Genomic DNA, 14,161 nt, shown 5'->3' on the forward strand with positions numbered 1-14,161 from the left:
GTTGTAAAAGCCTGAAGTTTGAACATTTAGATAGATTCGATAGATGTTGATAATGTTTCTAGCATGATTAACATGTTTTTAGCATGATTAACCTGTTACTAGCATGTTGCCAGCATGATTAGCAAGTGACTAGCATGTTGCTAGCATGATTAGCAAGTGACTAGCCTGTTGCTAGCATGATTAGCATGTGACTAGCATGTTGCTAGCATGATAAGCAAGTGACTAGCAAGTTGCTAGCATGATAAGCAAGTGACTAGCAAGTTGCTAGCATGACTAGTAAGTCATTATTATGGCAGAAGATCTAAGACTTAATATATTTTATACTTTTTAATAGGTCCAATTATCTGCTACTATCACACAGCTCTCTGGAATGCCTGATTCTGATTGGTTAGTTGTGACATTTTGAGGTGTGTTACTCACCAGATAACAACCATTGCCATTAGAAACACCAAATAACGAACCACTCATTTTGGTATTTTAGGCTGGTGCTTCATTCACATCCCTCATATCACACTGCCACACTATATAGTTTCATTCCAATACAACTGCTGTAATCTTGTGCCTCTGTTATTGGCTGTATTTACTGTTAAATGAAACCAGTGGACTTGACAGTGCCAGAGTGAATGTTTAGTACAATGTAATAAATTTAAGATAATAAAAAGGTAAGATTTTAAAACACTTTCTTCTCATAACATTTTATGTCCTCGTCTTAATGTGTTGAAAGACTGTGTAATTAGTGATACAACTGTACATTATGCCTTAAGTATCTGTCTCCTATGAACTTCATTAAGGCTCAAAGCAATTGTTGGGAGCTGTTTTTCTTTATGAAACTTTGCATTTAAAGAGCTAATATTTTAACTCAATAAATCAATATTTTGTGTGCAATTATTTACTAATGTGGCAGGTAGCCATGTAATAAGTAGGATAATCTCCAGCTGGTTGTTATTGCAGAATAAAACCCCTTCAGGGTGATGCAAGAGCCCTCTGTTATGTGCTGGGGTCATGATTACTCAGCTGGGATTTATTTTGCAATAACAACCAGCTGGATGTACATTACCCCTTACAAATCATCAGTCTATAACTCTTCACTCTGTCAGTCTATACCTGCTATTTCTTTGAAACTAAAGAGCACCCAGATCATTTAAGAGCTTTCCCTTTTTGATTGCATAACTTTCACATGTGCAGGCACCAGTAGCTCCTCCTCCACATGCTTGTTCAGGCTGTACAAAGAGTGTTGCTCACTGCCGTCATGAGTCCCAGAGGAAGCGCCGGTCTTTTCCTGTTACTTCTGTTAAACCTGAACCTGCAGTGTGTGTCAGCAGGTAAGGTCATCGTCTGGCCTTCAGAATTCAGCCACTGGCTCAATGTAAATGTCATCCTAGATGCATTGATCGCAAGAGGACACAATATCACAGTGGTGACCCACACAGCTACTCCATCTGTCAACACCACCCCATCTGTGGGCTACAATGTGGATATTCTACAGGTGCCTCACACAAAGCAGGACATCCTGGAGAATATGGAAAGAATCCTAAAATACTGGACTCATGATCTACCCAATGACAACATCATCAAGGCTTCAATGAAGGTCAAGGAGATGATTGACTTTGGCACAGAGCAGAATCAGGCTGTGTGCAGGGAACTCTTTGTCAGAAAAGACCTGCTGGAGAAGTGGAGAAAAGAGAAGTTTGACGTCTTGCTTGCAGACCCTCTTTTCATGTGCGGGGAACTTTTGGCACAGAAGCTAAACCTACCGTTAATCCTCAGTCTCAGGTTTACCTTTGGTAACACTGTTGAGAGACTCTGCGGCCAACTGCCAGCACCACCATCCTACGTCCCTGCAGTCGTCTCTGAGAATACAGACAAAATGAATTTTTTGCAGAGACTGAAAAACTTTCTCTTTTATGGCACACAGGATGTTCTGTTTTATCTAGTGACTAAATCAAAGTGGGATCACTTTTATACGCAAGTCATGGGTAAGTAGACTTATACAGCATAAGGCCATTGTCATTGACATAAATGAAGTCTAAGATACAATAGATCATAATGTATTATCTGGTATATATAAACATCACATAAATAAGGGCTAGTTGTTACAAATTTTTTTTAACACAAGTGAACATGCTCGTAAAAATAATGCTTAGACTTAAATTTAACATATATGTGTTTGGAATGCATACAAAATTTAATTCAGTTTGGAATCAGATGCTTTTATCCAAAGCGACTTACAAATGAAGCAATCAAAATCAACAAAAGAGCAATGATATGCAAATGCAATAACAAGTCTCAGTTATCTTAACGCAGTACACGTATCAAGGTTTTATTTGATTTTTTATTATATAATAGATAAAAAAGAAAAAGAATAGAATAGTAAAAAAAATAGAGCAAGCTATAGTGTTGCAGGCCTTTTTTGCTTTTGGTAATTGTATCATAAATAAAAACAAATAGAATGCAAAAAGATTAGAAATGCTAGTGTTAGTTTTTTATTATTTTAAGAAAACAAGCAGTTAGTAAATGAATAGAGTGCAAGTTTAAAGGGACAAGTTATTAGAATTAGAATAAAATTAGAATAGAGAGAGCTAGAGTTAGAGCAGGGGTGTCAAACTCAAAATCAAGTCATTTAGGCTTATTTGAAAACTACAAGGTGTGTGTGTTGGTGCAGGGTTGGAACTAAACTCTGCAGGGCTGCGGCCATCCAGGAATTGAGTTTGACACCCCTGACTAAAGCCCGATTCGGACGGTAATTGTTTCTCAGGGGGACGTAAGTGATTTTCACCATATACAGGGGGTAGTTGGTGATTTAATTGCCGTCCAAATCCAGGACGTCTGTGTTTTTCTCTCACCACCCCCACTTACCTATTGTTTTTTGACAAACACCAAGTTCATGTGGTAATTTAATTGCTGTCCTAATCCACATCTCTGAGTTTACAAGAAGAAATCGATTCAAAATTCAGCATTTAAACCCTTTTTGAACACTCCCGAACACTATACACTGTCAGAAAAAAGGGTACGTTGGGGTCCGTTTGTGAACACTTAGGGTACAAATGGTGAAGTTGTACCCTCAATGGGTCATAGTTATACCTTAGGGTACTCATATGTACCATTTAAGGGTAAAAAAGGTACAAATATGTTTCCAACTGTCAGAGGGTCCATGTTTGGACCATTTAATCCCCAAACAAAGGTACAATCACTAGTGTGACAAAAGGAGTAAGCCAAAGTGTATGAAACGGTCACCTAAAATAGCAAGATAATCATTTTCATCAGTTGTTGGTTATTTGGAAGAGAAGCACAAAATAACCACATATATTTAAGAGACATCTTTACTGACTATTTCTGAACCGTACACAAGCAAATTACATTTTATTAATTATGCAGAGCATCAAGATAACTTTTAAACAAAGCAAATTAAAGTATGCCTGTATTTTTAATTGAATTCTAAACTGATATAAGAGCAGTTTAAATTTTTGGTTTTAATTTAGAGTTACAGAATACATGTACTAATCTTTCTTAGCAAAAGTACAATGTAGACAAATTATTTCACGTTTATTTAACATTATGGTGTACTTTTACTTTGCCTCAAAGTTCAAGTGCGCATTTTCGCAGCCGGTCTTCTTTATATTCGCGTCGTCCAATGGGATTGTATGCGCGGTCCATATTATGCGCGCGAAGAAGAGAATGTGCACCGCACCGTCCGTTACGGTTATTCGACGTCATGGCTGCCTCACTACAGACGTTGTCGACGGAGGATCTTCTTGAAAAATTTAAAGAAGCTGGAATACATGTCACTGAAGACGAAGCACAGAAATTCAGAGGTAAGTTTAGTTTTAAGTAACGTTACTGTGAAAATCCGTTGGTTCCCTTTCGATTCCTTGACATTGCGTCTGTAGCAAGGCCTGAGGTAAACCTTCCTTCGAAAACACTGACCTGACAAAACCAACCCATTGTTATTACATTAAGCATATTATCATTGCAGTTATTTTGTATTCATATTTAGCCAGAAATTAAGATATAACTTATATTCTACCGCGAGACAGTGCTCGAGACGCTGATAAAACAGCGGTGAAACGGCCATAGAAACACTTCAAACCCATCGCGTTTTGTGTCAGCTTTTACCACAGATTTATAAACTCAGTTTTCCAGAAGTTTCTTATTACTCTAACGTTAAGTTACCCGTGTTCACCCGTGAATGATTAACTTTGTCTTTTTTTTGTCAATTTTCAGTTGTGTGATGAAGTTGACCGAATGCATTCATCAACTGTCAGTTTAAGTCAGCGCTTCAAGGACGGCTTTACCAGTGTTGTGCCAAAGGTGCTTGAGCTTGTTCTAAGAAATGCTCCATTGGCCAAAGTCTACAAAGAAGCAAGAGAAGAGATGCTTGCAGAAGATCTACCTGGTATTGACCTAAAATGTAGTGGTTTTGTGATCATCCATTTCTGAGCTTTTTTAAAGACTGATAGTCTTGTTAATTAAAAGTATAGGTGCTCAACAAATACATTTGTTGAAAATTTGTGCTTGGTCCATACAATATCTTCATGAGAAACTGATTTTGCAGTGGGCGATGTGACCAATATCTTATAACATGATTATGAGTATTTTTATTTCACGATAATGATACGTCACAATATAGTTATTCTTGCTGGAAATAAGTTTAACTAAAGGAGAAGTTCACTTCCAGAACAAAATTTACAGTTAATGTACTTATCCCCTTGTCATCCAAGATGTTCACGTCGTAAAGAAATTATGCTTTTTGATGATAAACATTTCAGAATTTTTCTCCATAGTGGACTTCTATGGTGCCCATGAGTTTTAACTTCCAAAATGCAGTTTAAATGCAGCTTCAAAAGGCTCAAAACCATCCCAGCTGAGGAAGAGGGTCTTATCTAGCAAAATGATCAGTTATTTATTTTTATTTTTTTAAATGACAATTTATATAATTAGCTATATCCCCAGCTATATCATAACTAGTTATATACTTTTTAACCTGAAACACTCGTCTTGTCTAGCTCTGTGACGTGTATACGTAGTCTGTGCACCTCTGGTTCAAGACAGTTCGGGTAGTATGAAAAACTCCTACCCTAAAAAAATCGAATTTTCTCCCTCAACTTCAAAATCATCCTGCATCGCTGCAGAAGTACCGACCCAGTGTTTACAAAGTGTAAATGCAAAGATCAAAAAAAAAAAAAAAAAAAAAAAGGTAAAACAGTAATGTAGCATAATTTTTGAAGTTGGAGGAGAAAATGAGATGGGAGTTTTTCAACATATCCTAACTGTCTTGAACCGGAGTGCACAGAGTATGCATGCACAAAACAAGCATTTGAGGTTAAAAAGTATATAAATTGTACGTTTTTAGAAAATAACCGATCGCTGGATCAGACCCTTCTTCCTCGGCAGGGATTGTTTTGAGCCATTTGAAGCTGTATTTATACTGCATTTTGGAAGTTCAAACTTGCGGGCACCATAGAAGTCCACTATATGGAGAACATTCCTGAAATGTTTTCCTCAAAAAAATTGAAAATTCTTTAAGACTGAAGAAAGAAGGACATGAACATCTTGGATGACAAGGGGGTGAGTACATTATCTGTACATTTTTGTTCTGGAAGTGAACTTCTTTAAAAAAAAAAAAAAAAAAAAGTCTATAAAAAATACTAGTCTAACGTAGAGTAAAACATTCTCAGTAAACAGTAATAAAATAAGAACAAAGGATGTAATTACAAGCTATTGGACAAAAAAAAACAGAAAAAGGATCAATTAAATGTAAGATTTTCGGGTGTGATTGCTGTGGATTATTAGGCTGCCGTCACTTTAAAGGGTTAGTTCCAGAGATGGGCACTTGAGTTAGTGACTCGAGTTGCATTTTTATAGACTTCCGATTCGACCAGAAATGATTCCAGGCTTGACTCGAGGAAACGAGAGTATAGTTCCTAGCCATATCGGCCTAGAAAATCCCATAAGTGGAGTGTTCCTTCGCTCGTTTTTTTTTTTTTTGACTGAAATATGACTAACAATGAGTAAAGGAGACCACTTATGGGGGGTATAAATGAATATGAAAACGGGCAATTTCTAATATTAAATTATTGAAGTTAGTTGTTTGAGTTAATTTATTTTATTTTATTTTATTTTACAATAGATTCTGACTTCCGTGCAGCACTGATTCTGCTGGCCCAGATCTATAAAGAGAAGGTTGAGAGCTTAATCACACTAGGAGAGGTATGGAACTATTTGTTTAACTATCACTTTGTAATACTCTGATACATGACCAGTTATGTAGTTCTGACATATGTAGCATTGTTTTACTGATAGAATTTTTCTTGTGTTTTTTTTTTGCTTTTCACAGTGTGATGCTGATACTCCATACCCAAACATATAGTTGGTAGACTGGAAAATGGCTTTCTCCAAGAGGGTTCAAGTCCTTGTTAAAGTGGATGGTGTGGAGGTGTGCAGGGGACTAGGAGTTGAAGAAGGGATAATTGAGCTACAGCCTAGGACAGATGAAATGCCTCCACCTAGTAGGAACGAGCTTTTGACAAACTTCAAAGAAAATCTCTTCAGTTTCATTCTTAAATGTAGAGAAAAAAAATCACATTCCACAGACCGTCCGGCAGGAAATAGTGAATGACATTTTTTATTTTGTTATTTTAAAGAGAATTGCGACTCTTTTATTACTTGCCATCTTCAAAAAAAATGGGTTCAACATTTTATAATGTCCTGAAATAAGAGAAATGGTACAGTCAAGGGATTTTTTTTGAAGAAGCTTCCAAAATTGTTAGCTCTCCACACATGTTAAAAGAACATTGTAAATCTAAGCTTAGGCTGGTTGAACCGGTACATCATATTTTAAAGTTACACTTAATGAAATTAGTACTGTTGGAAAATGATTGCTTTGAAATTCTTGATGTTCAAAACTGGTTTTAGAAAATGTAGAATGCAGTAGAAAAATGTACTTAATGCGATTTGTACTGATTTTGAAAAAAAAAAAAAGTTTAATATTAAGCTTAATGTTCTTGCTGTTTACAGTTTTATGAAATGTTTTAAAAGGTTAGTCTAAACAACTTTTTTTCAAAAAGGTGTTCAATGTATGCATCCTGTTATGACGCATTGTGATGGAGCTTAAAGCATTCCTCCTATGAAAAATGTGAGAATGTAATAGTTTTTAATCTTTAATAAATGTGTGTTTATGATCAAGTGTTTAGGGTATAAAGTTACAATTAATGCAATATGTACTGTTGGAAAAAGATTGCTTTTTCATTGTAAAACTGCGCAATGTATCCTGTTGTGGCATTGTCATAAAGCTAAAAACATTCATCCTGTGAAAAATGTCAATTTAATAGTTTTGAATGTTTAATAAATGTGATAAACAGCATTCTGGACTTTTTAATATGCTGGATGAAGTACAAATTTGCCATCAAATGGTACAAAAGGGTTGTCACTGGGGCAGTACCCTTAAAAGGACACATCTGCACCTTTTTTAAAGGTACATAATGGTACCATAGCACTGTAAGGTACAATTTAGTAAGCAGAGGTACATATTTGCCTTTGACAGGTACATACTGCAAGGGTACAGATACGTACCCATGTGAAAGGGTACAACGGGTGTACCCTTGAGGGTACTGCCCCAGTGACAAGCCATTGGACCCCTGAAGGTACAAATTTTGCACATATTTTCTGACAGTGTACGGTAACTGTTGTTGTTCTTCGGTGTAATTTACATACATATTTATTTCTGAAATGCTGGAAAGTATTTAAAAGAACAACACTACATAACTGCTCCACCACAGCGAGTGAGAGCAGAAAGAGTAGAAATGCACATAAACATTCGAAATGGGTCTTTATTATGGCAGGAGCAGGTATTTTACAGACGTCCATATGAGAAACAATTACCGTCCGAATCGGGCTTTAGAGGGTCAAATAAAGATGTAAGGGATGTGTTTTTAGCCGATTCTTGAAGATGGCTAAGGACTCAGCTGCTCGGATTGAGTTGGGCAGGTCATTCCACCAGGAGGGAACATTTAATGCTTTTTTTTTGCCTCTTTGGGATGGCACAATAAAGTGACGTTCACTTGCAGAACTCAGGTGTCAGGATTGTGGACTGTCTGTGTGTTTTTCTCCTCATGTGCTCCCCGCGACCCAGTTTCCCCATGTGATTTTTCATGTGATTCACCTGCGTCTCATTAATTATCCCTCATTAAATTGTGTATTTAAAGTGTTGTCTTCCCTTGATTCCCTGTCTGGTGTTAAACGTCAAAGTGCTACTTGTGCGTCTCCTGCCTGCCCTGTGTTACCCCGTTTTGGAATATTAAAGACTGTTTGAGAATTCTCCTACATCTCTGCGCTCCTTCGCTCCTGCACAGCAATTAAGCATATATTAATGCCTTATTCTACATGACCTTATTCTACATCCCTAATCCTACCCAATACCTAGACTTAACAACTACCTTACTAACTATTAATAAGCAGGAAATTAAGAATTTATTGAGGGAAAAGTCGTAGTTCATAGTGAATAAGTGTTCCATATTCTAAAGTGTTACCTCACTAGCTTTTCTAATCTTGTTGTATTTTATCTGTTTGTTTTCTTTTTATTTATTATACAATTAACAAAAGCAAAAAAAAAAAAAAAAATCCTCTAACACTAACTTACGCTATTCTTTTTCTATTCTGTTTTTCTTTTTATTTATTATATAATTTACAAAAACAAAACAAAAACCTTGTTACGTGTTGCGTTAAGCTAATTGAGATTTGTTATAACACTTGCATATCATTGCTCTTTTGTTGATTTTGAATGCTTCCATTGTTCTCACTTGTAAGTGGCTTTGAATAAAAGCGTCTGGTAAATGACTAAATGTAAATGACCAGGTTTATATTTATCATCAATAAAACCAATTTGTTTTAATATCATATATTTTAATAAATTGAATATTGTATTTTTCACAGCTAATCGTATTATAACCATAATCATACTTTTTAACTGATTATATGTAATTGTTTTTACAATGAATTGACTTGTGCTGATTCTAAGGGATTTGAATATATGCATTTTAAAATAAATGATTAGTGACTTAATCAAATAGACATAAAAGCTTTTAATAAATAATGCCTTTTATCCAGAAATTCTGTTTAGAAGTTTAGAAATCTTACCTGTGTCTCACCTTACATTAATGTATGACTGACAAATATGCATTACATTAAGCTTTTAACTTTGTTGCAACTGTGTAATCCAAATGAAATGTATTTATTTCCATATAGACACACACCTTATAGACACATGAAAACTGTTGAATATGTCCACATTTCTGGCTTAGATAAAACACAAGTAATTAATTACATGTCTATTACATTTGTGATCATATGCCCTTTTTGAGGTGCACTGACGCTGATGAAGAAAAAAAACACTTCTGATCCTTGCACTTCAGCAATATGCACTCCCTGCAAAGGCATGTCACCAAACCCATGCAAAATTATTTATATTCTGTACTCTCTGATTAGTTAAGAAAGCTCAGGCCAGTTCTTGGACTCTTGGTTTTCAGAAATATTCATATACTTACAAAGGATATAAATCTGTCACAAAAAAAGAATATGTGTAAACCTTTATCTAATGATGTGTGTGACGTACAGTGTTTGTGCACATAAAAACACAAGCAAGAGAAAACAAGCTCTTGGGTAATTGGACTTTTGACTCCTTTTAAACATCACAGTTCCTCAGATATAGTCCCTCTTATAAGTCTCATTGTAACATAAAACTTTATGAATCCTTTTAAATGATCTGTATTCCTCTATGAAAGGCTATTCTTCATTTTAGTTCAAAATTTAACCAAGGTCATTCAGAAAAAGAAAATCATAACTGCTATAAGATCAATCTGTGCAAGCATTAGGACATATTGTGACTCAAAACTCATCAAGTTCTCCATCAAGAGTTATGAAACAGTATTTTCCCGTTTTGAGCCATACCACTGTTTGCTTAATTCCTGTGTTCTGAGTCAGTGTCATGTTACACTTATACAAAGAATTAGATCATTCAAATCCTTCACGAATCGTCTTAAACATGAACAAAAGAATTCTGGGTCACCAGATAAACTCACAGGTCTGGCAAGAACTTCTAACAGTATTTTTCTGCAAACATAAATGCAGCCATATTCTATTGATGAATATGATGTTTTATTTCTATAGTCAACATAAACAGTTCTGGCTAATAAACAAACTGAAAAACATGGGTATGAAGGTTGTACAGAGTCCAAAACCACTTTGAATTGGCTACCCGAGGTTATAACACATCATTGTGAATAGCCTCAGTCTTTCCAAACAATACAAGAAACAAAACCACTGATAATGTGCACTTTACCTCACACAAACGTCTTATGTTTTTGTAGATTGCCCAAGGAGTCGAAAAGAATGAGACCAGATTCATAACTTACATGACAAAAACAGCTATTGTCAATAATTTAACAGTCTAGACGAGAAAGAAAGAAAGAAAGAAAGAAAACAATTGGATTACTTTATATAATCATTCTTATATATAATCCAATATGTTGGAAGAAAAATATTACCAGGCATCAATAGTACGAGGTTTGACCTGATTAAAGGCAGGGTAAGCGATTTCTGGAAGCCAATGTTGATATTTGAAATCATCAAAACAAACACGCCCCTATACCCCAAAAGGGTCTCGCCCCTATTTTTGATAGATCCGCCCTACATATACGTAGCCTATGTAACCCAGGCAATGAATAGTTCTGTGAAACATAAGCCACTTTTCCACCGAAATTACCTGGAACAATATGTCCCAGGAACTTTTTTTCCCCCAGACCTGTTGCTGTCTGCGTTTCCATCACGGTCTAAAGTACCAAGAAGATTAGGCAAATAGTCTGGTGACGTAACGTTAGGTCTGCGTGTGTTTCTCAATACCAACTACGCAAATTTCAGACTTGCATCCTCGGTATTCGGACTTCATGAGTTAGACTCGGGAGTGTGAACTCCCACGGACGGAACGACGCAAGTCCGGTATATTCTGCAAAGAGCAGCATACTTGATAACATCAGTCAGCTCGCCTTGGCTGCTGCAATCTTCCTCACTGTATTTACAGACGAAATATATCAAACACCACTGCCTCTTTTTGTTTTCATTTAAACATATTAATAGCCGCAAAAATGTAGTTCAGGGAACGTACATACATTACAATGAAACAGAATATTATATCAAACATTGCCTGTTTTCATTTTCATTTTAACATATTAATAGAACAATAGAATAAATACCAAAGATTACCTGTTAGATTTACCCAAAACGAATTATATCTTATGTTTATCCACTACAGAGACATCAGAGCCAGCGGCAAATGTAAGAAGGACTAGCCGAGGTTATGCTCCTCTCTTTGGGAATACATGAGCAATTAGCGCCTGGTGATCACGTGGAGCTTACATCTCCGAAATAGGCGATGCACATTTTCAAATAGGCGCTGTTTTTATAAATAAACTGCAGATTTGAGTTTTAAACAACTACATTCTCGCCTGAAATACACGTGTCCAGTGTAGGCAGGCTTTAGCTGTTTTGGCGCAGCATGTCCGGTGTAGACACGGTGTTACTCTCCTATTGGGAAGAAACAAAGCAACCTCGGCGTCCGATCGCAGGCCTTCCGCTCATTGAGTTCTCTCTAGCACTGGAAAGCTGATCTGATATTTACACGGGTCTTACTTCTTGCCTTATCGTTCCGCAGATGTTTTCCTCTTTTGTTTTTATCCACCATCTCTATCTTTCTGTCGCTCCGTTGTTCACTGAACGCTCTCTACTCCATATCATGAGTAGACACGCCCCTTTCTGCTGATTGGCTACAAGTTTGTTTTGTTGCTCGGCCCGACTCAGTTTTCTAAAACGTTTTTGAAAAATTACATACCCCACCTTTAATTTTTGCTGTTGTACAGAACAATGTATTTCAACACATTAAATTTCATGTTAATTAAATTAAAATAAATGTATCATAGTTTAAATGTACGAAATTCAATGGAAAGTTGGAGTTCTTTTTTGAACCACTTAGCTTGATATGTATGTAATTTCCTAGATCATAATCTTTGAAAAATGGTTATTTGTGTACTGCCAAATTAGATTAGACTAGATTCAACTTTATTGTCACTGTACAGAGTACAAGTACAGAGCCAATGAAATGCAGTTAGCATCTGACCAGAAGTGCAAATAACAAAGTATATAAATAAATATAAAAAATATGTGTATACATTAAGTTTTATGACATATAATGCAAGTTATGAGGATTAGCTCAGTGCAAATGACTGTACATACAACTTAACTAGCAAGGAACTATAAACAGAAGGTGCATTATAAAGTGAGTAATGACATTAAACTAAATAAAAAACTAAATAAACTAGATAAAAAACTTTAATGTCATTGGTATTAATTGTAATGAATTTAGGTCTATTTGTAATTACGTTTGAAATTATGAAGTTGCAATTTAGTACATTAAAATATATATTAACTTAAAAAAGTAAAATTGAAAACACAGTTAAAAGTAGGCCAACGTTGTTAGTCAACACATCAAAAATAGGCCTAAGTGTACCTCTTTAAAGCATGACAAATGTTTATTAAAACATAATGACATTACTGTCTTTAAGTAGGATACACTTAAGTGGCCTTTTATTTCATTAATAGGACTTTATTATTTGCAAGTACTGTTTTTTTTTATACTTTTAAGATTTTAAGCTTAAATTCAATAGTCTAGAATTAAACGTAATTATTTGTCACAGGTGATTGTAGTGTGTTAGTTTATAAATAGCTCGTATGTTTCCGGACTCTTTATTCGGTGACATGACGTAACGTTACTACAAAGTCCTGCTCTGCCGCCGCCCTTTTCACAGAGAAACTTTCCCTCGCATGGGTATCCATCCAACCCCAAAGAGACACCGCTCATATCAAACTATCTGGTTGCCTGCTGCGTCTTCACGAGTGCTAAAATGCAATGTTTGGGAAAGTCGTTTACACTTTTCGTAATCGTCCTATTCAGTGACTTGAGTTTGACGCATTGTGGTAATGTGCTCGTGCTGCCGGGAGAATACAGCCACTGGTACAACATGCGCAACATTCTGGACGAACTGTTGAACCGCCATCACAGCGTGACGGTTCTGGTGAACTCAGCCTCGCCAACAGTAAACTTCACACAGCAGGAGAGGTTTCAGTATCTGGTGTTTGATGTGCCTTTGAAGGCGCACGAGGTGCACAGTCTGAGCGAACAGCTGGTCAATATCTGGATGCAGTATCCCAGACCAAATATGGTCCAAATCGGTCTTCAGATCATGGATGTGTTGGGGAAAGCACGCGAAATGCACCATATTATGTGCGACCACATGCTGCGTAACGAAACGCTTATCAGTCGCTTGACAGCTTTAAAGTTTGATGTGCTCTTATATGATCCCATGATCATGTGCAGTGACTTGCTGGCGAATATTCTGGATCTTCCATTCGTGCTTTCTCTACGGTTTTCGCTGGGGTTTTCCATGGAGAGGATGTGTGGACAGATGCCCTCACCGCCCTCTTATGTACCAGTTCCTCCGACGGAGATGACAGATCGCATGTGTTTCATGGAAAGAGTGAAAAATATGATTGTGTATGTTGTTTATTCATTCGCGTTTCGGATGGCCTCGGTGAGTTTGGATAATTACTACAGTGAAGTATTAGGTAAGATCTTCACGGATGTCAGTGGTTCACAAATGTTAATTGTTCTCTCACGTCACGTACACATTTATGTTGTGGACAGAGTTAAAGATGGACCTTTTATGCTAAAGTAGGCTACGTTTTCAAGCATATTTTAAACAAGTGTAGATTTAATGCAAGTGCAATTCTAAGAAAATTCAACAAGATATGCCTTCCGTTGCAGTCAAAGACTTTTCGTCACAAAATTAACATTATTAAAAAAATCTAACATTGGCAAAGTTGTAACACTCCGATCGCTTATTAGATACAGGTCCTCAGCAAAACACAGGTCAGATTTTTTTTCTAGATACAATAAAAAGTATAGAATAAACAAAAAGATATTTGAAGGTTAAATAAAAATGTTTAAATAGAAATATTAACTTGGTCTGGTTAAATAAATGTAAGTACAGTCAGATGCTTTAGCATAGCTTCCAAAATAAACATTCTCTTACTGTGTTGTAAGTATATTTTTTAAAGT

General features: G+C 36.1%; 2 protein-coding genes across 3 annotated transcripts in view; both read left to right on the forward strand.

Moving 5' to 3' along the window:
• Positions 1-1,246: 1,246 nt before the first annotated feature.
• The window catches only part of LOC306871725 (UDP-glucuronosyltransferase 2C1-like), a 37,370-nt gene continuing 24,455 nt past the window's right edge, over positions 1,247-14,161 (forward strand). The window contains exon 1 of one of the 2 annotated variants that reach the window (XM_079419842.1): positions 1,247-1,976. In XM_079419842.1, coding sequence (XP_079275968.1) covers positions 1,250-1,976 — 727 coding nt within the window. In that variant the 5' untranslated portion in view covers positions 1,247-1,249. Of the gene's footprint in view, positions 1,977-12,853; positions 13,669-14,161 lie in introns of those variants that run through there. The other variant, XM_079419843.1, reaches the window with a different exon arrangement.
• Positions 3,664-7,671, forward strand: LOC306871727 (uncharacterized protein). Its single transcript, XM_079419846.1, has 4 exons — positions 3,664-3,812; positions 4,222-4,393; positions 6,128-6,207; positions 6,335-7,671. The coding sequence occupies exons 1-4, from the start codon at positions 3,780-3,782 to the stop codon at positions 6,365-6,367; spliced, it is 318 nt and encodes a 105-aa protein (XP_079275972.1). The 5' UTR covers positions 3,664-3,779; the 3' UTR covers positions 6,368-7,671.

This window comes from Barbus barbus (genome assembly GCF_936440315.1).
Source record: "Barbus barbus genome assembly, chromosome: 6".
Classification (NCBI taxonomy): Eukaryota; Metazoa; Chordata; class Actinopteri; order Cypriniformes; family Cyprinidae; genus Barbus; species Barbus barbus.